At 41.1% G+C, this 23,458-nt stretch overlaps 2 protein-coding genes across 3 annotated transcripts in view; one reads left to right on the plus strand and one right to left on the minus strand.

The window, feature by feature from the left end:
• Positions 1 to 1,516: 1,516 nt before the first annotated feature.
• slc2a11b (solute carrier family 2 member 11b) lies at positions 1,517 to 6,712 on the minus strand. The gene is made up of 12 exons (XM_030104334.1): positions 6,641 to 6,712; positions 6,418 to 6,516; positions 5,224 to 5,384; positions 5,012 to 5,136; positions 4,759 to 4,892; positions 4,185 to 4,329; positions 3,742 to 3,929; positions 3,471 to 3,581; positions 2,191 to 2,292; positions 2,027 to 2,102; positions 1,794 to 1,921; positions 1,517 to 1,711 (listed from the first exon to the last, which is right to left on the minus strand). Exons 1-12 carry the CDS (start codon positions 6,710 to 6,712, stop codon positions 1,517 to 1,519), a joined length of 1,536 nt encoding a protein of 511 aa, XP_029960194.1.
• Positions 6,713 to 12,062: 5,350 nt separating this feature from the next.
• LOC115397853 (uncharacterized) overlaps positions 12,063 to 23,458 on the plus strand; it is a 29,898-nt gene continuing 18,502 nt past the window's right edge. Inside the window, exons 1-12 of one of the 2 annotated variants that reach the window (XR_003932534.1) lie at positions 12,063 to 12,216; positions 14,026 to 14,137; positions 15,358 to 15,451; positions 16,069 to 16,123; positions 18,794 to 18,934; positions 19,149 to 19,309; positions 19,402 to 19,500; positions 20,191 to 20,336; positions 20,465 to 20,636; positions 20,733 to 20,845; positions 21,333 to 21,420; positions 21,719 to 22,355. Coding sequence is in view for 1 of the 2 variants with exons in the window: in XM_030104335.1 (XP_029960195.1) it covers positions 12,105 to 12,216; positions 14,026 to 14,137; positions 15,358 to 15,451; positions 16,069 to 16,123; positions 18,794 to 18,934; positions 19,149 to 19,309; positions 19,402 to 19,500; positions 20,191 to 20,336; positions 20,465 to 20,636; positions 20,733 to 20,845; positions 21,333 to 21,420; positions 21,719 to 21,772 (1,347 nt within the window). In the remaining variant the exon portion in view is untranslated. Of the gene's footprint in view, positions 12,217 to 14,025; positions 14,138 to 15,357; positions 15,452 to 16,068; positions 16,124 to 18,793; positions 18,935 to 19,148; positions 19,310 to 19,401; positions 19,501 to 20,190; positions 20,337 to 20,464; positions 20,637 to 20,732; positions 20,846 to 21,332; positions 21,421 to 21,718; positions 23,431 to 23,458 lie in introns of those variants that run through there. The other variant, XM_030104335.1, reaches the window with a different exon arrangement.

Here is a 23,458-nt window from a genome sequence, read left to right on the forward strand (position 1 = left end):
CCATTCGAGCGCATTCTCCTGCAATCCACAGACATACTTATCAGGTTAATTCATCACCCTGGATTCGCTGTGTGTCTGTGTGTTTCTGTCTTACAATTGTAAGGTCATTTTACCATTTGTCCAGTTTTATGTGAACATGTGTGGATCCGAAAATATGTTATATTTTTCATTCTTTACCTGCTTTGAACCCGTCCTTTCATGTTCCAAAGAACTATGATTGCTCCTCAAACTGAAAATGTCTTAATTGAGTTAATCTTCATCCTAACTGAAGAGTCAGTACAGGCCTTTACTACATTATGTTGCTGCAGTGTGTGAGTCATTTCGGGTAAAAATCATTTGTGAAACTGAACACTAATTTCAGAAAGTTTGCAGATATTATTACTTGCCTAATGAATTGTTCAAAATGTCACATTGCACTAAGTTACATATGGTTTGCTACTTTAACTTGTGCTGATCAAACTTTTTATGGAGTCAGGGTTTGAAGCAGACATGGGTTATTTACTGTGTGGGCCACACATAGTAGATAAACACCATGTAAACAACCAGAGGAAGGTTTAGTATCGGCCCCACAGCTTACTTCACCTCACGTGGGATAATCTGGTCATGCATAGCGTGCACTAACCCCCAAGACAACAGCTTGTTGTTTAAAATCAGATGCATGCCAACGGTAACTTTGACTGGCCACATTTTTGCTGCTAAACGAAGCATATGATTCAAATCAGCGGGGGTTAGTTCAATAGATGTGAAGAAGGCAACTCAAGGACACAACTGAGATGAGAGAATCTGCTTTAAGAAAGCTTGTTGATATTTATCCTTTTGTGATCATCTAGGCTATTTCTCATCACAAATCTCCTTGAAATAAATATATCAGCTGACATACAACACATTTAATGACATGTAAAATTGCAGAAATGTTACTCTGTGACTCAAGAGGTTAAAGAAGTAGATGTAGTGATGGGAGGCTAGCAGGTTTGAATCCCTTAACTGACCTGTCACTGTTACAAAAGAGTTCAAAAGCTATGTGAGCAGTTTTTTGTTTTTTGGCTTCATACTAATTTCTAGTAAGAAAACTTTTTGTAGTCTCTCTCTCTCTTTGACTCGAGCGCATTGTTGTTGCTAAAACTCTTTCTGCCACTCATGACAAGCGGTTCACTGAAGGTATTGTTCCCCAGATCACATGCTACGACCAAAGATTACAAAGCTTAAAGATCAACCAGCCTAAACTGTGCAGAGAGTTCACTGTGAGCCAGCTCCAAATGGTTTTCATAAACTGATCTTTAATGAAAAATCCCAGGTACAAAACATGTACAAACCAATATTTATCGAACAAAAACATTTTAAGTTGAGATTACTTCTGACTACCTAGTACATCTGTGAAGGCACCATGTTTTACAATTTTATTTATGATGATTCTACATTACATGTAAACTGTAAACCATCCCCATTCATCTTTTTTTTTCATATATAAATATGTGTGTTGGATAAGGTTTATTTGCTCTGCTTGTGAGTGCACGTTTCATATTGAAGTTGAGAGCAGGTTCGCTCCTGCTCCATCCACACTGACGGCCTTCCCGTTGCTGGATGACTTGAACTCGGTCTGGATTTCGAGGAAGGTTTTGTTCTTGGTTTCAGGGATCACACAGAAAATGTATGTTGCCACCATGAAACAGATGACCAGGAAGAACATGAAGCAGTACTGCTGCAGCCCAATCTGCGAGGGAAAAAAACACAAGTGAGTGCCATTCCTTCAAATATCACGTTTTACTTTTTAACCAAGAGTGTGAAGCACCCACCACCATAAAAGGGAAGACGAGGCCCACGAAGAAGAAGCTCAACCAGTTGACCGACCCCGCGATCATGTACGCTGCGGGACGAGCGTTCTGCGTAAACAGCTCAGTTGTCAGGATGTTCGTCACGCCACCTTCACAGAGGAACACACAACCAAAGGGAAGCAGTGATCACAATAACTGCAGCTGCAGAGGACAGAATGCAATGAAGGGAAAAAGGTCCTGATTTGGTGACTTGCCTGGTCCCAAGCCAAAACTGAGGATAAAAGCAAAAACGCAGGCCATGCTCAAGTATGGAACAACGGGGCTGGCGTCCTGAGACAAAGAAAAACACACGTGTTAACTCAAACAAAGAAGTAAATGCAAAAAAATGACACATTTATCGGTTACTTGAAGTAATAACCTGGAAAGTGAGCGTCAGTGTGAATAAAATGCAGCAGATACTCATCAGAGTGTATCCTCCGGTGATGAGGATTTTTCTTCCCAGACATTCGATGAGCATACCCTGTGAGACGCACAACATGTCACAAGACCAGGAACACCGCAAGCCGAGCATGTTATTTATAGCTCCTCTCGGACTTTCCATAGTGTACCGTCGGCTCCGTTCCACTAAATTCAGTGAAATGCTTTACTGGCTTATTCTCACCCCGCAACAAAAACATAGCTGTGAGCGATCAGGCTTCTCACTCTCACAACCAGCTTTCAATTGCTTTTTGTTGGAGACTAACAACTTAATTTCAAGGCAATATGGTTTACTTTATTGAGCTCATAAAACAAAAAAAAAACAACAGCAACAACAAGGGAAACTGCTTTAGACCAACAAATACATACAATATGACCAGTATTGTGAAAATTACTGAAAATTAGCACTTGATTACTGTTAAAAGTAGTGGCATTTTTAAATAGTGACTGCAACTTAAAAAAAAACTCATTGTCATACATTATTCTTTATTGTCTCTCTTGACTAGAATATCTTAATCCTTCGTCGGGCACTTATTGAAACCCTTTAACCCTTTTTCTTTCCACAGCTGGTTCAGACAGATGACTACCATCTTTGTTCATTTTTCAGCTTGATGTTTCTTCCCATGAAAGACGGAGCTTTTCCTCCTTATCATCACCTCTGCTCGGCCTTAAAGGACTTGTTTGTTTCATTGATGTATTGTATTTTCTCCTGCTTGTGGTCGGTCCCATGTGGTCACGTGGCGTCATCAGTTCTCCGTCTGCTGAATCTCTGGTTTGAGAAAGCAGCACGGAGCCTCTCTACTCACCAGCCAATTAAAAACAAAAGAGGTTTTGAAAAAAACGTGCAGTAGATTTTTGTATTTGCATTTGATGACATTTTATACTTTCATTCATCACGTTTCAGAAAGAATGATTCGTTTTTCTACTGTGCTTCATTTGTTAGTTTAGAGAGGGGTGCTTGTGGAAACAGCTCATCATTAGTCGATTCCACATTTATTCACTCAGAGGAATCAAATAAGGACTTTAATATTAATTTACCTATAATATAAGATTTATCTACCTTGTAATATCTATATTGCCTGTGCTTACAATGGTTTTAATGATGCATTCCATTAGGATATTGGTACTCTTATTTTGGTAAGGAATCTAAATACATCTCCAACTACTGTTAAGACCCAGAAAGGAAAAAACAGTCATTATAACGAGCAAATTAATACTTACACATGTTAAAGCAGTGAGGCATTCACAGGCTCCGGTGCCAACTGTGACATATGGTATCTTTTCACTGGGAATACCGGATCGTTTGAACACATAATCTGCATAGAAGTAAATCTAAGGACATGAAAAAACAGACACATCATTTGAGAAACAGCTGAAAACACTTGAAAATATATCATTTTAATTGAACTTTTATGAGTCCTGATTGTCTGCCTGAGCCACACAGTGGTGTGATTAGTACAAGAAGGCGAATGGTTATTTTGTGTCTACGTACAGCGTTGATGCCATTGAGCTGCTGCGCGGCGCCGAGCAGAATGATGCTGAGAAGCTGCCAGCGAACACTTCGATCAGCAAAGAGATCCCAGGGTTTCATTGCCTCGAAACCCAGCAAATTATTCTTCTCCTTCTCAATATCATCCCATTCACCATCGCAGTCAGCCACGCCGTGCAGCTGCTTCAGAGCTGCAGGCGGGAAAAGACATTTCACATCATTAATGTCTTTAGCTTATTAACTTACTGTGTCAGGCTCTTTAGATTTTCAAGAATCATATTGGAAGATTCTTATCAAATCAAGCTAAAGTTGTGTTCCACATCACCAAAACATGTTCTGCCTCTGCTGACTTATAAGAAACGACATGCTCAAACATTCAAAATTTCCATGCACAAAATTAATACTTGAACGCAAAACGTAAAACCATCATTCCATTGGAATTTTACCTTTTTTACACCTCTCATTATCTCCCTTGTCTATGAGCAGGTAGCGGGGGCTCTCTGGGAACCAGGGCAGGATCGCCAGCTGCAGGATGGCTGGGATGCATGTGGTGGAGAGCAGGATGGGCCAGTACTCCTCTCCTCCCAGGAGCTCTCTGAATCATCAATTCGTCACATGCAGACATGTCAGACCAGCATCATTTTTCAACGATATAGAACGACTCGAGCGAGGAGGCTGAAGTGGAGGTGGCAGAGCTTCATTTAGAATAAAGAGTGACTACATTAGGACGGATCATGTTGGACGGTTTTTGACAGGAAAAGTGATTCACGGTTGAGATTGTTTGGCCATGTTAGTGCACCCATGTCTGTAAAAATACAGTGAATTGAGCGAGTCATTCAAAATAAGAAGGCAAAATAGTTCTTGAATGCATTGAGGAAGGATGATCCAGGAAGAGTTTTTATAACTGAAGAAGATGACCCACTGTGGAAAGGACTGATCGGAAACTGCTGAAAGAAGAACGTAATAGCTCAAGTGTGCAGATGGATCTCATGGACTCAACAGGATTCTGATGAGGAGGACTTGCCTGAGGCCGATCACCTGTCCGGTCAGGATCCCGCCAGTGATGAAGATGGAGGTGAACATCCCCATGGCTCCACGTAACGCTGTTGGAGCGATTTCCCCCAAATAAAGAGGCTGAACACAAATGCCAATGCCTACAACATTGACAAGAAGATCAAAAGCAAGGCAAGGGCCAAGCAAAACACAAAGAAACATCTAATAATGAATGTGTCTCAAGACGGAAGTGTTTAAAATGCATTACTGCATTTTGTACCTGCATTTATTCCACACACCAGGCGTCCAATGATCAGTAACTCAAAAACTCCCACAGAGTAGCTTATACCCATGAGCAATGCGGCCAGTAATGCAAATATATTGTTGGTCAACAGGGTCCCTTTCCTAAAACAACCAGCGTACAAATAAGGGTCTTTGAAACAGAAAGTAACATGTGCAATATGTTTTTTCAATATATTGTTCTGTTCATACCTTCCCAGCTTCACAGACAGGGTGCCGCCTATGGATGCTCCTATCAGTCCTCCGATAGTGAAAATAGACACTATAGTGGACCAGCAGAGGGTGAGAACGTGCTCCGATATGTCAGCTTGATAACGCTCCCTCCACGTCTGGTTGATGAATGTTTGCACATACTGGAGAGAAGGGAGGGAGACAATGAGAACCAGAATTGTTAGAAAATGAATAAATAAATGTATAAAATGCAAAAATGTAGTTGTGAATCCTTGAATCCTTTCGGGTTTTCTTTAAAGTAATCTATGCAGCTGCACTCATACTCAAGTACAAATTACACCTTGTATTCTATTCCGCGATGTCACCAATGACATCCTGCTACTGAGTTCAAACTCAGACTACCACAGATTTGCATTTTTTGTAGCCACTAAGTTCTTTTTTCCCCCATAAAGTCTGTGCCTCTTTAAATGAAATATGCTCCAAATGCATACACTTTAACACAATGAATGCCTGGTAGTGACAGTGAAACGTAATACAGTTGAAAATCATCTAACAGAATGCTTCAAGTATTATTTGACTGCATTTTTACTTTCACAGTTTGTTTTAATGCAACATGACATTTTGAATATATTGAGATACAATGTCAGAGGTGGAAAAGAAAGTAGCATTTCCACTCCAGGTGGATTTGATCAGATGCCTGTGCTTTATGGCATCTGCATTTTGACAACTTTTAATCTTAATTTCTACACTTGCACACAAACCTCATACCTTTAAACTGGCCTGTAACTTATTTCAAAATGTAGTTTTAAGGTTCAGAGTTGCAGTGAAAGGATCAAATCAGCTGAAGGCAACATTTTGCTGAATGAATGTTTACACAGATGAATGGTTTAATACCAAAACTTCCTGTTTCCAGTCATAAAGAAAAAGTATCTGTCGTGAACTGAGGAATGTTGTTATATTTTTGTAACTCTGCCAGATGTGGTGGATGTTAGGAAGGCTTTCATCAGGTCCCACTGAGAATCATGTGGGGGTCTCAGGGCTGCCAAGAAGCACAAGACTTCCTCACATCTAACACGAGACTCTCCCTTTTGTGCATGCTCTAAAAATTAAAACAACAATACAGGTTCTCTCAATGACTCATCTTTTTTCACCACAGAGAGAAACAGCACATACCAGATTGTTGATTAAAAAAAAAAAAAAAAACTGGATTTTTACCTCTGTGGGTGCATTGATGACAGAGACATTATATCCATACTGAAAGGTTCCTCCAATACAAGCAGCGCAGGCAGCCAGCAGAAGCGATTTGTTGGGAAACTTCAAATGAGAGAACATACATTCAAAGCAATCACATTAAAACAGCATGGGTTAAGACAATCTGCATCCACCGAGAAAACATCCTGGTATTCATTCGAAACCCACCCGAATACTCCCAGCCTACCTTTAACCGCGGAGTGTCTCTGATTTCTTTGATGAGCAGAGGCTCATATTCATTCAAGAATTCGTTTGGCATTTTGTCGCTGATGGCTCGCTCCAAGTCTTAAAAGCTTGTGCTCAGAGCAGCTGTCCTCCAAGCAACAGCTTAGTCTCAGCAGAAGAGCTCAACTGATGAGCTACTTCGAGGAAAGTACAAGTGGTCTCTTGTCTTCAAATGTCCGTGAGGTGGAGAGAATACGCAACTTATCCCATGTTCATCCAGATTTTACACATTTTATCCGCACCAAAAACTGGATGTGAGGCATCCAAGTTAGAGAAAACGTCGAAACAAAACAGGGTATCCTTTGTGACTAAAAGGTAAAAGTCGACACTGTAAGGAACCATCAGTTATTTTCACAGAAGTGAGCAAAGGAGGACCCTGTCTAGGGATAAATGAAGTACAGATAGAAGGTTCCTGTCCTCTCAATATTGAATTAGTGACTCGAACACTCTCAGAAAAAAGCACATGCTTCACTAGAAGTCAAGCATATTGTATTTACCTTGGAAAAATGTGTGAGTATCATAAGGCCAAAGTTTTTCTTTCACATTTTCTGAAAACTCACATCAACTTTTCAGAAAGCTGGAAGAAACAAATTACAATTATACAATTATAATCAGTAATCTTTTAGGGCTGATTTAATACTCAGACTTAAGATCATATACTGTGTCATGTATATCTTAAAATGTCTCTAAATATGTTTCCGTTTCTAGACTGTAGGCTACTGCACTTCATTCAATCTGCTTTATAGGTGTAGCACCTTTTTAGGTGAGCTTTGAAAAGACCTCTAACAATAGTACTAATATTATATTATTAATGATACTTGTTACTTTTTATTAATTTCAACAGTGCTTTGCCATAATTAGAATTTCAATTATTTTACCGCCATTGTACATATTTTAGACTATTTTTTCTAAAAACATTCATTTGTGGTTAACTCAACACTCTGAATTGATGATAGGCATGAATATGAGTGTGCATATTCCTATTTACAATTATTCAGCTGATCAATGTAAAGGACTTCTTGTTGCTGTTGGATCTGCACTGAGCCGATAATCAGACAGTAGCAAGAGAAACTGTAAACATGACTTGGCTTTCTTCAAGGTTCTGGCCTTGTATGAATCACTGAGGCTGTTGGAGTGTTGTGTTCATTTTAACAGCAGGTCTTTACAACAATCCTCAGTCTGTTTCTATTGTTATTTACTGTGAGGGACCTGTATCATCAGACAAGGAATATATAATAAGACATGCAATGAAACAATAAAACATTCTCATAAAAGTTTGATCACCAGAGATCATCTCGGACAAAATAGAGAAAGGTATGGTATCCAAATTCTATAATTTAATAATGTGCCATTCAAAAGAATCTGCGATAGACAGACTAAATGCATGGAGGAAAGACATAAATGAAGTTATAGATGAAACCGAATGGAATGAAACATGTTTAAAAGCCCAAAAACAAACAATAAACACACGACTCAAATTGTTACAATATAAATGGATAACAAGGGTTTATATGACCCCCGAAAAACTACATCGTATGTCAAACAATATTCCAGATGTTTGCACCAAATGCCAAGTTGATAAAGGAACTCTTATACACTGTTTATGGGAATGCCCGAATATACAGAAGTTTTGGAATGATATTTTAAACTGTTTGTCTGAAATATTTAAGGTTAAAATACCTTTATGTGCCAAACTCTGTATTCTGCGAATATATCCTGTCGGTTTCCCACAAGACAAGAATCGGACAAAACTAATGGACTTTGGACTGTTACACGCCAGGAGAGCGATTGCTCTGAACTGGAGGAGTATGGATGCACAAAGATGTGGATAAAAGAACAGTCAGAGTGCCTTGGACTGGAAAGACTAACATACATTGCCAAAGGTGAAATTAAGGAATTTACACAACTGTGGAACCTTATATATATACCTATATATACCTATATGAACCTTATAACATCAAGAGAATAGGGTAATATGGTACCTTTTAATCATGCTTTTGCTTTCTTTTAATTGTTCTTATGTACATCCCTATTTACAATTCACTATTTTTTCTTTTATTATTAATTTGTCTTATCTTTACTATCGTATATGAATGGTGTTGGAGACCCTGTGTGTGTGTGTGTGTGTGTGTGTGTGTGTGTGTGTGTGTGTGTGTGTGTGTGTGTGTGTGTGTTCTTGTATTTCTATCCTTGTCGGGGCCAAATGTCCCCACAAGGATAGCAAAACGTGGAACGACGTGCCTTGTGGGGACCTTTTTCCGGTCCTAAGTAGGAGAAACAGTGTTTTCTTGACCATGTTGTTGTTACTGAAAAAAGTAAAACTGCAAAAACATTTCTTTAGGGTTAGGCTTTGTTGTGGTGTGGGTTAGGGTTAGGGTAAGGGTTAGGGTTAGGGGCTAGACATGAATGGGAGTCAATGGACGGTCCCCACGAGGATAGAAATACGAGACTGAGCGTGTGTGTGTGTGTGTGTGTGTGTGTGTGTGTGTGTGTGTGTGTGTGTGTGTGTGTGTGTGTGTGTGAGAAAGTGTGTGTGAAAGTGTGGTATTGTGTTAATTGACTTTGTTCAATAGTCATTTGTTATGTGAAAAATCAAGAAAAATATTGAAAAAAAAAGTTTGATCACCATTAAAGTAATTTGCTTTTTTTTAATGAAAGATAAAGATGCCTTTCAACTGTGGCCTGTACAGAAATCGTTTTCAATTGCTGAATGAGTTCATTAAGTCATATTTTAAGTGTAAGTCCCCTGTAACTTACATTTATTGAAGGGCAACATCAATCATGGTAATTTTTTGTGTGATTATTTTTACATCTCCTCCTTATCATTATTTTTTTCCCCCAGTTTTATACATGCCATACATTTGGAGGTTGCTGAATAAACTTTTTAATGTTATCTGTTATCTAACTTCATTACTTTATCCAGTTCAAGGATGCAAGGGACTGGAGCCAGCCGAGACAGGATGCACTGCAGGCAGGTCACCAGTCCATTGCAGGGCAAAAACACAGAGAGAGAGAAAAAACACACCTGTATGGTCACCAACTAACAGGCATGTTTTTCAGGCTATGGGGAGAAACTGGAGTTTCTTGAGTACACCCACTGGAGGAACATAGAAACCCCACACAGACAGACCCAGCATGGATTAGAACCCACACTCTCCTTGCTTTGAAGCAATTACTGTTCATTTATCACAGGACACACACACACACACACACACACACACACACACACACACACACACACACACACACACACACACACACACAAACAAACACTGTTCTATTCATATCTCACTGGTGAAAGATTACATAGAAATAGAATAAACACAACTGTTTAGGGTAGAGGGGGCTGATGAACTCAATGCATTGCGTTTGTTTTGTTTCCATCCTGAAGAGTTTACAGAAGGATTGAAACTACATCAGATCCTAAACGCTTTTATAAGTAACAACATGATACTGAAATACGTATCTGTGTAAAAGTGAGTTATTTTTGTTGTTTTTGTTCCTTTGGAGCTCCGGTGACAGCTTTTTTTTTTTTTTTTTTAATAAATTCTTAATGAATTCTTTGCAGAGATTAGGACACGGGTAGCGACAAGTACGATGAAACGAAACATCAAATCAAAAATTTCCAAACAAACCGGCTGCATATCACGAGATGAAGTGATGATTCGCAACAATATGAGGAAAAACATCTTCACGGCGAAAACATTTTGCACTTCAAGGGTTGAGTTTTACCAAAAGCAGCAGTTCTCCATGATCCACCGTGAAATACTTTGCTGTTCAGCTTCGTTTATAATGATCTATTTGCATAACTTTAATTCATATCTGGTCTCGCTGCTGTCGGATCAGAAACAATCTGCCACAAGCTGCATTGTCCTCTTCTTAAATTCATCTAAAGAGCGACAGTAAGCTGTGAAATTGGTCTTACCCTTTTCTTTGATTCATCGGATCCCTCAGTAAAGTTCATTTCAGGAGCGGCCGTGAAATGTTAGAATGAATCGTTTTTAATCCGGTTCAGATGAAACGCTGATGGAAGCCTGCAGCTGTAAGGTGCAGCATATGACCACAGCTTCAGGCTGCAGGGACTGATTAACTCTTTAATAAACAATTTTCTACTCTGCCAAGGCTTTGTCCTTGGGAAATACACTATTTGACCCAGATACAGAAATAAAATACCCCCCTTGTTATTTTTACAACTCTTTGAGCTTACAGAGAGTAAACTGTTGAGCTTTAGTGTGGATTCATTACAAAATATGCAGTCATTGCCCAGCAGCAGAAAAATGTGTTGAGTGGAGCAAAGTGATATTCAAGTAAGAGCAAATGTATCAGTTTGTTTGATGTCTTGGGATTTTTGGTTAAATGAAGGCATAGAAATGGTGCAATTAAAGGGATTTAAACAAAGACAGCAAAAAAAGGAAATTCAAAATAAAACCAATTCGAGTGTATTTATTTGTTTGCAGTCTTCTGTTAATGTGTCTTCAATATTGAAGATTTCTGTAAGTCTTCGATTATAAACTGCTGAACAATCAGTTCAGCTGATTGCTGCACAAAAACTCAAGAGATTTCTCATGGCCTGACTCCAGCTGTAAAGTGGAAATCCTTCCAACTGCAGAACTGAGACAACGTTGGCCTGTCTTTGACAGTATGCACACAATGAAACCTGTTGAGTTAGTTCAACTTAAACCAGTTGAAGGAACCAGCTCCCTTAAAACATTTATGTTTATTCACCGAAACAAAACAGTTTATAGTTCTTGCATTATCAGTCTTCGGCTGAAAAATAATGGTGTTGCTTCACATTTTTGACTTCAGCTCAGGCAGCTGCTTGAAAAACACAGATTGGCAAAAGAATGTAAACACAACTGGCAAAATCTGTAATCTATAACTGTGACATACAACCTACCACTTTGTGAAACACATGAAAATAATTTACTGACTCTATACCAGGAAATGAGCATGGACTGAAGGACACGGACTGAATTGCATGGGATTATATCCATTTGTCCTAAAGTGACTCAAATAGCTGTTGAGGCAAAAAACAAAGCAAAATAAAATAAAATAAAATAAAATAAAATAAAATAAAATAAAATAATAAAAAAAGACCTGTAATTATGTTTCTTAATGGAGATGCATCAGATCCAGATCTAAAGAGTCAGCTTTTCCTCCAGCAGCCCACTCAAGATAAACAGGATGAATGGATAGTTAGTTTTTAAGGCTCATACTTAAATCAAGTACTCTTTTTCCGTCATATGCACGCCACTGCTGGTAAATACCTCAACACAAATATTTAAGCTCGTTTTTTGTGTGCATGTTTGCGTTTGCGCCGCAGGTCGGCGCTTCTTCCGCACAGCTCGGAGTTGGTGCAACCGTGAAATCCTTCCCCTCGCGGTTTAGGAAACAGCAGCGGGGCAGTCGGTGTGTATGTGTTCATAATGTCGGGGAAAAAGTCCCGGTCTGTGGCAAACCCTCTGGAGTCTGCGATCACCACCCCGAGTGAGAGGATCCTGAAGGAGTGCCACAGCCTGTATGTGGACAGCGACCACGGTAAATACACGAAACCGCCCCCCCCCTCCTCCCGCCACCGGGTTAACCTCACAGCGCAGGTAGGACCGGGGAGCTCGGACCAAGTCACGCACGGACGCGATGTTACGTAACTGCGCGGTGTGCAGGCTCTCGGATAAAGTTTTTACAATGTGACTGAAGAAGTGAAACGCTTCTCGTTGCGCGTGTGAAGTCGGGGCGAGGCCGCTGCAGCTGTCAGTCTGTGTCAAACAGCCTGACACTGAACACCGGGGGGGTCCCGCGCAGCCCCCGCAGCCCGCCGCTGACTGACAGCCTGGCAGAAACACAGAGCCGCATTCACGGCGCGGAGGAGGCAGAACTACCGCACAGTGCAGCGCGGTGCACGATCCGGTTCACTGCTGGTGCAGAGGCGTGTCATCCCGGTTTTCTGCTCCTGACACTGTTCCGTGGGAAGCGGTTCAGGACACCTCTGCTCTGCTCACATGATCTGTATGTTTACACACTCGTATAATTTGGAGAAACGCACATTCGTGGTTGTTTCCAGCTTCTGTGTTCGCAGACTTCTGGTAAAAGTAGATTTTAAGATGGAGTGTGGGAGGCTGGGGGTCCAGCCTTTGAAGGATGAGGGCCAAGCTTTCACTTTATCAATGACCCAGTCATATGTACACCGAAAGAAAAAGCATTACTTTAGGTTTCGCTTCCATTTCCATTAGCTAGACTTAAAGATGTAAGGCTTTTTCTTTGAAAGGAAAAAGGCCTATTTTGCTCAAATATTGCTCAGAAATGTATCTAAATCTGGATTCCTGCGGAGCACTTCTCCTCTGCTGAGATAAATCTTCCACCTCACAGATGTGGCATATCAGGATGCTGGTTAGACAGCAGCCTCACTGAACAGGTGTGGCTGAGGTGTGGCCATAATAAAAGGACCCTCTGAAAATCTGCTGAATGTGCAATGCATTCTTGGTAAAATGCATTTGAGTAAGTGGTCTGCCGCACCCCTTTCTCCATCATGACTTTTTCTTCCTGCTGCTCAAGGGGAAAAATATATATTTCAGTAAAGTGACCCATGAGGATTTGTGTGGAAGGAGGAGCCCCCTCTTGACAAGAAATTAAAGCACATTGTGCCCCCCAACACAAACAGTTGGTGTGATTTTGCTGTCAGGTGGGATGTATTCCAATCTCAGTCTTGAGAGTTGAGTTGTCATTTCCTTCCAAGTGCTGAAGGGCGAAATAACCCAAGAAATCTGCTTTTCTCCAAACGATGAGTGAGCAGCTCACATGGCAGCTCCTCATCTATGGTTTGTTTGAGTGTGTTCGTGTGAATCCATGAGAATAAATGATCACTTCAATACTTCTGCAGTAGCTGGAAAAAGTATAAAATTGAAGTTCATTTATTATGCAAATGCAAGCGCAGCTCTCAGCTGCTGGTGCAGCAGGTTCCGTTGCCGACGCCTCCAAGATATACGGTGAATGGATTTTATTTATGCAGTGCATTTAACCGCTTCAGCAGTCTTGGTGTGCTTTGCATTCACACATGGTGACAGAGGTCCTGCAAGATGCTTGCGTGCCATTGGGACCAACTTAGGTGTCAGTGTCTTGTCCAAGGACGTGTTGACCCATCGGCACCGAATCGACCTGACTACTAGCTTTGTGACTGGAAGGTGATCGTGCCCTAACTACTGAGCCACAGCTCTCCGCGAGGCCTTTCAGTGTGAACGGTACACCAATGAATTTAAGATCCTGACGGAGCTCGTGGAAGAGAAACGGGGTCGCTGCAAATTTCAAAGACTGTGTGTCCAACTTTTTTTCAACATGCCTCAATGCTTTTAGGTCTGGTGAAGATTGCCAGCAGCCTGGGAGTCCGACTCCTGCCTCCCAGAAAGAAGATCATTGTGATGATAATGGGCAACCACTCTGCAGGAAAGAGCTCCTTCATTAACTGGTAATATATCTTACTGAATGTTCTCCACCAGCGTCATGTTGACCATCACATGCCCGGCTAGATGTGCGAAAGAGTTTGCCAGTAGGCAAGAACATTTTTGCCAAATTCACATGACTTTTTTTCTTTAAAGGTTTTGGTTTGAAAGCAGGTCATCAGTTTATTCTAGTTCAGACACATAAAAGCAATTTAAGAAAAAAATCTTAACGTGTAGTCTTATTTTGTTGCAGTGTAGGCAGATAATCTGCTGTGGTGCTGTGTTTTGCATTGCTTTATTTATTTCAAGCATTCAAGAAAATACCTGAGCTCAGAATTCAAAATTTAAATCTGTTCATTCGGCCTGGAGAAGAAAGTGGGAAGAACAAAAACGTATTCAATCCCACCCCCATTTCACCCCCATTAATAACATCAACATTAACAAGTAAAAATGGATGGTAGTGCAGATTCATAGAGATTCATAGAGAGAACTGAACCGAAAGGAAAGAAACTGAAATCAAAGTATTTCTGACTGCTTGTTTTATCACCGTGTAGTTTGGTTTAATCTGTTAATCTGTGACCCCACATGTTTTTACACTGCAGCAACTGCAGATTGGTTCAATCATTCAGAAATATTCAGTCATTTCTTAGAATCTGATAGATATAGCTCTTGTTTTTATAGTTTTTGTCACTTTCACTGTGGGAGCTGTTTGATGTGATTGGATTAGTGTTTGCACAACTTTTTTTTAAATCCCTGAATGCTAAGAGATTTTGGAATCCCTGGTATTTAGGATTTCTCAAGCTATTTAACCATAACTATGTCAAAATATGTTTCAGAGTGAAAGAACAGGGTTGAGTATAAAATGCTTATTTTCACAGGCACCCTGCAGGCTTGCTTTGGTTATATGTATATTCCAATAAATTACATTGAAATTGAAAACGAAAATCAAATGAATTTTGTTTATTATATCACTTCATCCAAAATAATAGCAATATTTATTTTCCAAATGGGTGGATTTTCTGGATTTTGCCTCCTTAGCATCATTGAAAATAAGTATCTTTTTTGGAGAGCAGAAGAAATATTGATAGCTATTTTTCTTAATTGCCTTTGAAATTGTGACTATCTATTGTTAGTATTCCTACAAAAGAAAAGTAGCAGATGTTTTAGGTTTTGTGTTGTGACCCATGCAGTCTTGACTCTATGAATATATATTGTAAGCACATGGCATCTCTTTCCCTCGCCGTAGGTATGCGGAGGAGCACATACAGAAAACAGGCGTGGCCATTGAAACGCAGGGATTTACATTCATCACAAGTGGTCGTAAAAGAGAATCACTGACGGTAAGAACAGCAAGGCACAACACTGCAAAGTGATTTTTTTTGTTAAGTGGTAACCAGAATAAGAAGTTATAATGAAAATTGGTCATTTCTGCATCAGAATTAACTCTAGAAAGCGGTAAAGAGATCCATATGATGAAAGGCCCACGTGAAAGGTGCTCCCTCAGTCGGTGGTGATTTCTCATCCTGTATGCTGCTCCTGTGAGAGGCTGTGTTGTGTGTACACGCACACACGCGCACACACACACACACACACACACGTGCACACAGACTCATCTTTGCAGCACATAAACGGGCTCAGGAGACACTTGTCTCTCTCTGTCCTCTCTCATCTTTTCCCTCTCTTTCTGTGTTCATATCCTGCTGTGGTGAAGGTGATGAAGATGAATAATATATTTGCAGCAGAGGACTGCAGAGTGGATGGATTATTTCCTCTGTACAGGAAGAGCTCAGGCAGGCTTACAGACTTTCAGCACAGCAGCTGCTTTAAGAACTGACTGCAAAGTGCTATGAAGAGAGAGGAATGTGTTGTAGTGGGTTGGTTAGAAAGAAATCCAGATTTGCATTTGTCTTGTTAGTGTTTTTCTCATTTCTTCTCTCTCTTTTGATTTCTTGTTCAGGGGAATGCAACGCTACATCTCTACCCTCACTTTCGGCCAATCCTGGAGTTTAAAGGTAAGACTTTTGTTTCCTGTTTGCATCAAAAAAACTGTAATTGGTTTCTGAAAATTGCATTTTTACAAGTAAAGTTTGCAAAATTGAACTACAGTGCCACTTTTACAAAAGAATTGGCTCGTGTATGCATTCTTCATTTAAATGAAGGTTCTTGAGCTGTAGTTCTAAGCAGGTTCATGGCTTTATCTTCATAAAAATACAGTTAATATCGTGCAATTAGAAAAATGCAGTGGTTTCTTTCTATTTTGTTGATGTGGCCATTTGGTGGCATTGTGGTGGGAAAAACATCAAAAAGAGAACAGCAGCGATGAAGTGGTGAGACGTGCTGGAGCAGCGGGGAGATGCAGCGCCGGTCCAGCAGCAGTACAGAAACAGGGAGCAGGAGATGAATGTAATCATGAACTGCAGACGGCGATGGGTCCCTTTGAGGTTGGAGATAATGCTCCGCTGTGCAGCACATGAATATTTTCTTCTGGAGGCTGATAAGCAAATGTCACAAACTCATTGCGAGCTAAAGAAGAAGGTGTTCTGCCATTTCAGCCAAAGCAAAATGAATTCATATCTCATCCATCGTATTATTAGAAAGGCTGGTCGCGGTGGTCGTGAGGTATTTTTTTGTATTTCTGCTCATGGGAGATCAGGAGTGTGTGTTGCACGTTTTGGGTTGAGTTTCTTTACCTTGATGACTCAACACTGACTCATCAACCTGGATGTAACGGTGAATGCATCAAAGCCGACTCCCGCTTTTCATGACATGATGAAGAGACACTGACAGTAAAGGGAAAATGCGTTTTTTAGCGATTTATTGTTTCAAGACGTTTCCTTTCAGATCAGTCTATCAGCTGTGGTACAGCTGCCGTGAGTGTGGTGGTCGTGCAGAAGGTCTGGGTGTGCCCTGCTGGCTGTGAGTGGGGGTGGGGGTGTGTGTGTGTGTGTGTGTGTATGTTGACAGGCAGCGTGCAGAGAGTGAGGGTTCACTGGGTGCGGACTGGAGCGCTCACAGTATGGCGTATGAGTCACACGCCCCATCGACAGCAGTGCAGCGTAGTCAGGAGGAGCTGCTGAGAAATGTCACAGCCATTAGAGACGGCACAGCCCCGACGCCGGCAGCAGCAGCTCCGCTCGGCAGGCCCGAGCACGGCTCGGCTCTGGCTTTCTGCTGCTGGAATACAAGCTGGCGTTTTTTTTTGTTTTTTTTTTTATCACAACTTCATCACAGCCTCTGGAATCATACTGAATATGGCATCTGTTTACCTGTGTGGCCACGACTGAGGATGACTCATCAGAAAAGCAGAATATATCCTTATGAAGGAGCAACACTTGATTGATGTTTTTTTTTTTTTGTTTTTTTTGTTTTGTTCTTTCTTCTTTTTTGAGAAATGCTTGGAAATAATATTTCATGTTGATTGTTAAGCAGTTTAAGGATTTTTCAACCTGTTGTGAAGAGTTTAGACGACGTGCTGCGTGGAAATTCTCTCTCTGTCACAGGTCAAATGTATTAATGACTGTTTGCAAATGTTTGCTTGTGTAATTTTTTTTGTTTGCTCATTTTCATTGTGTGTTCGCATCGTCTCGACTTGGTTGATGTAACATGTTTTGCAGCCTTTGCCCTTTTTCATAACCCTGTTGGTTTCAGTCAGTTTAGGAACTTACTGTCTCATCTACTTTTCTCTTTTTTTTGTCTTCTGATGAAATCGATCATCATGTCTGTCAGATGCGTGCATGTGCATCTCTTTGCCGTACAAACCAGCATAATTCTAGAGATCCAGCAAGAAGCTGCTTGATGATATTGGCACACTTGATTTCAGTTTTTCTTTTTTTTTTTTTTTTTGCACAACAGGACTTCCTCCACACTTTGGAGTCGTGTGATAGGAGGTATTGACGTTCTTGTCGTGCTGATGTAAGAGAAACACAAGAGAGCGAATGCTAATGTGCAGCAGCCCATTCGCTCGCTGCGCCACAAGGATGTGATTTGTGTTTGCTGTTAACACCTGCCTCCCCGTGTGGAGCACGGGCTGCAGCGTATGTTCGCGTGGAGGCAGGATGGCGGCGGCGTGTCTCGATAGTGATCCTGTTTGAAGAGGGGAGGGTGGCGGGATATCATGACCTCCCAGTGCGTTGCCTCACAGTCGTTCTTCACTGGCTAGCTTTATGTCCCACGCCCCAAGCTAAAGCTGCCAGTTGAAGAGCTGTTGTGTGTAACCATGACAACAGACCTCTTTGCGTAGTGGACAGTGAGACGGTTGACGTCTTGAACGCGTCTCTGTTTTGTGACGGCTGTGTTCTCCTGGTGTTTCGGGCGAGGCCGCTGCTGCTTAGGGCATCGTCAGAGATGACGTTGACTTTGATGTGAGATTATCCTGCATCCATGAGCGTCGATAGCAAAATCATACAGACAGGTTGATTAAAAAAAAAAACTGAGCCTTGAAGTAGAAAAAGTTGACCTCTCAGGTTTTGATGCTGACGCCTTGGACCTCCCTCAGGTTTGCAGGTATCGACTGCACTGCGGCTCGTACAGGCACATAATAATCCAGTCATTAGAGGCGGCGGCGGCGGCGGCGGCGGTGGCAGCGGCGGCGGCGCCCTGCAGAGACTCAACTTTTTGAACACGGTCTTTGTCCCTGTGGATTCAGCTGGAAGGAAGCACAAAGAGTGTGTGTATTCCCCCAGGTGTCCTGGACTACCTGTCTGCTGAGATCTCCACCTCCAAGCAGAAGAAGTTCAGCCTGGTCACATTCGTGGACACTCCCGGCTTGGTGGACGGGGACATGGTCTACCCTTTTGACGTCAACAGCGCCATCACCTGGTTGGGTAGGTCTACAGCCTCGCATGCAGAGAAAGTGGCCATGAAGTGAAGGTCACCTTACAGACCCATCGCTTCAACAAATACATCATATTCATGCTTGAATTGTGCATTTTTCAATTAAATTTTTATTTTTCACCTGCCTAGCTATCACCGTCGCACAAGCAGCAGATTCATTACGCAGCTGTTCTGTGAATCCGACTGATTTCTTTTTATGTGCAGGAGAACAGGCAGACCTCGTGTTTGTGTTCTTCGATCCAATGGGCCAAGCGCTGTGCAAACGTACGCTCAACATCGTGGAGAAGCTGAGTGAAAAATGTGGAGACAAACTGTTGTTCTACCTCAGCAAGGCAGACGAAGCCGGGAGGGAAACGGACAGACAGGTGGGTTCACTTCATTTAAAGATTACATCTTTTTTTGCATTTGATAAAGATAAATCATGTTAAATCCCCCCTATTTTTTTTCTTTTTGTCAGAGAGTGATGATGCAGATCGTTCAGGAACTGTGCCGCCGTCCAGGACTCAATAAATGTGGTTTCGAGATGCCGACAATATACATCCCCAACCCACAGCGGGTAAAACTCGGTTTCAAACCAAACTAGATTGATCTGCGTGTTTCTTTTACAGCTTTATGCTTTCATTTGTAAATTTCCGTTCCACACAAACTGCTGAATCAGCAACAATGTGGTCCTGAAGACGCCCCCAGCAGTGGTCTGGCTCTGCTTGTAGTGAGTTTGTAGCAGTGATTGTCCTCGGCTGCATTTTCATTTTGGGCCTGAATTTAAAGCTTCTGCCATCCTTGAGTCGAACAACCAGTGATTGATTTTATTTTATTTTTTTTTTTTAATGTAAATTAGTTTTTTTGCTGATGGCTTGGACCTGATGATTCATGCTGAAATATGACGGCTGAGAGAGACTCCTCCACCGGCTGCGGGGGGGAGGGCAGGGGTCGTAAACCCTTTACTTTGATCAGGTGGCGGGCCGGTCGTGAGTTATTGCTGCACCATCTTGTGATCTACAACCACAAAGCTCTCTTCCGCATGGTGGATTTGTACGTCCCTCCAGACACTCAATTTATTATTGCTGAGCAAGTGAAGCCTGTCTTCCTGCAAAGTGCACAAGGCTGTCAGTCACAGGTCCCTCAGGGTTTGTCGTGGAAGTTTCCAGGCTTCTCCTTTTTTGACACGCACACAGTGTTTTTTTTTTTTTTTTTTCCTTTCTCCATTTCAGAACAGTTGCATTTACATATCTGTTGTCTTGTTCAGCCGAGCAGATGCGTGAACCAGATTGATGGGGTTTGTGAGACCATAGAGAAGACCATCAATCAGGCTGTTCAGAAGACTCTCAACCAGCTGGAGAAAGACTGCGATCTTATTTGTTCCACCATCAACTCCAAACTGGAGCAGGACAGGTATAACCTCTTTAAAGCCAGCGCACGGTGTGTTCAGTGAAGATGAACCCTCCAATGCAAATTAACAGGAAAAAGAAACGACGTCTGATCAGCTGTGGTGTTGAATATTCCTGTTGTTGTGCGCGCAGGGCCGACGTGAAGTACAACAAAAGTGTTCGCCTTCACTCGCTCCTGTGCGGGGCTCTGGGTGCCGTTCTGCCCGTCTTCTTCATCCTCAGTTTTATCGTGAGCACTTTCTCCAAAGAGCAGCTGGACGAGCTCCTAGGCGAGGGTCCGGCTCGCGTCCTCGTTATTTTCACAGTAAGTCTCGGCAGCGACATCTTTTTCAACTCTGGAGCAAGAAATCAATATATGTTTGCCAAATAAACATTGTGCTTTTTTAAATGCTTCTCGCAGGGAATAGTGATGTATTTGTGGGACTGGGTTCCAGAAGATGGACAAGTGGTATTTGTGATCATCTTTGGTGCTTCCTGTTACCTCCTGCTATTCCTGGCTAAGTATTTTGCAGGGTAAGTGTTGCAAGTTTCAAGACAAGTGAAAATCACGTTGGTTGAACAATAGAAAGTAGTGTTTTGTTCGGTGGATAAAACAGCCTCTCACAGAGCTTGAACCATATTTATGACCTCAAACTGTCACGCTAGTAGTTTTCCTCCTTGAATATTGCACTTCCCAATGTTTTTCACATTTTGAAACATTATTTTTAATGGACTTCTGGATGCACAGACAATAAAAAGCATATCTCTTCTTTCGCTGTTTTTCTTTATATATTTAGAGATTCTTTGTTGTCTTCAACTGTGATCCCTGTTATATTCATGGTTTTGTACTGAAGCTGATTTCATCGTTTTGACATTAGTCCTTATTATATTTCTAATAAATTCAGATGTGTAATTCACTGAAAAAAGTCCTCACTCGAAAAGGAATTTACCTGAAACCCAGATTTTCACTGACATGCATTGTCTGTCATTGAATTGTTCGTGTTTGTGTTTCCATCGTCAGCCAGAGGAATAAAACTCTGACCAAGAAAGAGAAGAGGACGATGGCAGAATACAGCGATTATATCCAGGATATCGTCAAAACTAAGAAGGTTTGAGTCACTTGATCCTTTTTCTGTGTAGCAAGCTGACTTTCCATCTTTCTTTTTTTTTAAATAGAAGCAATAAATGAATATTTATGGATTTTTTTTTCAGTGTGAAGAACAATAATGTCCCTCTCTATTTTATTGTTGCTTTTTGGGGATACGGGTTTTTGTCTTTTCTAACAAGCCTGGTTTTATGAGGCTAAACTTTCCGTGTTGCCTAATGGCAAAAAAGAGGAAAAAAGGTTTTTATAGTTGAAGTGTTTATCTGTCAGGATTGTGAATCTCTCACGGTTTTGTTTTCCAGGCTAAACTGTACGAGTGGTACCTCCAGCAGTGTGCAGCGGAATACGACCTCTGATCTCCGGATTCATCTCTGACAGTTTAAAGTTGAACAGCATTGCCACGAGGTTCTTGTGAAATCGGGGATAATCGTTTTGCAAAGTGTTTTCCACACCGTTAATCGTCCTCCAAATGATTTTTTTTTTCTCTTCTCAGTGGCACTTTGTAACCTCTTATGCATCAGGCATCACTGCCAACATCTCTAATCTCAGCAGCTGATTTAATTAAAAGTGCCTTTGATAACAGCACAGGCTGTGATTGTAGCTGTTATGAAGAAAATTTCATAATGTGACTGGACTTCCTTCCTCATCGGTTTTCATAGCACATAGTTAAAAACGATACAGAAAGGACTGACGTGTTTACAAATGAACTTAAAGCTGCTAAAGCTGCCAGCAAATCTATTTCTCTTCAAAGTTTGCTCTCGTTTTGTGACTGTTCCACAGAATGTCTTTTCATACTGTCTCTCAGCAATAACTACAATAATCAATTCTTTACGAGTACCTCGGCATTAAACCTGGAAAAAAAGGTAATATTTTTACACTTTCTATAAACTCCAGAGCTGCAAACGTCCTCTTACCTCCAAAGAGACTGTCTTAGTCCTAGTTTTTCCTTATTTTTTATCTGCATTTAGATATTTTTATAGAGAAAGCATTGTAATGTGATATTTGTATAAACCACCAGACTGTTGGTTCGGGTACTTTAATGCAACAATGAAGTCAAACCAGTGAGCATCTCATGTCAATAAGCTCCAAGTCGTGACGCCATATAAAACCTTCACTCCAGTGTTGATGTCGGTCGGTGGTTTTCAAAGTTTGGGTTGGGCTTAACCTGAGGAGCAGCACAGAGCTTTGGGTGATGGAGGTCACGGGGATGCCTTTTCCCCGCAAAACTCACGGTGAAAGAATGATTTGACAGCTGCCGACGACTTGTAAGGACTAATAGGATTTCAAAATTAAAGGCATCATGTAACATAAAAAGTGATATTTTTATTGCATACGCACACTGTCGTCAATAATATCTTGTGTTAACAGTGGAGGGGATCAGCTGGTTGAAGCTCATTCATCCTCCCAAACTTTGAAAACCCCTGGTGCAGGTGTATTTATTAGTGTCAGTAGATGTCTGCAGGTGAGTGTCTTTTTTTTGTTTTGTTTTGGATCTCCTGAGAATGCACTGATCCAACATACCTCAGGCCAGATTTATTGCTGTGACTGATCTCTTAAGCTTCAGTTTTTGTGCCGTCGTTGCTTTGTTATTGTTCATTTTCTCTATCAGATGTGTTAATTTAGTTTTATTGGGTTTGATTTTATCAGACTAGCGAGATGTTCCAGTCTAGGAATTTGTACCTTTTTGTTTCTTTTAAATCAGTTGCAGCTTTAAACGTGGGATTAGTGCATCTCGACTTTTCCAAATGTTAGAAAAATCTCACCGGGCTGTTTGCAATCTGTAACTCATTTAGTTTCTTGTGTGTCCGTGTGTGTTAATTTCCTGTCGGATATTGCTCTCATCCAGCTGTTGAATGAAACATTTCATTTGCCAATATGTGAAACTCTGGATTATTCCAAAAAAATTTTTTTTTTTTATTGTGAGAAACCTGGACTCATCTGAACTGTATGAAGATGTTTTTAACAGTTCTGATCTAGGAATGAATTCAATCTGAACCTGCAAACTGTGTTTAGTCACTCCTTTGAAAATAAACTTTTTCAAT

Source organism: Salarias fasciatus, chromosome 12 (assembly GCF_902148845.1).
Source record: "Salarias fasciatus chromosome 12, fSalaFa1.1, whole genome shotgun sequence".
Lineage (NCBI taxonomy): Eukaryota > Metazoa > Chordata > Actinopteri > Blenniiformes > Blenniidae > Salarias > Salarias fasciatus.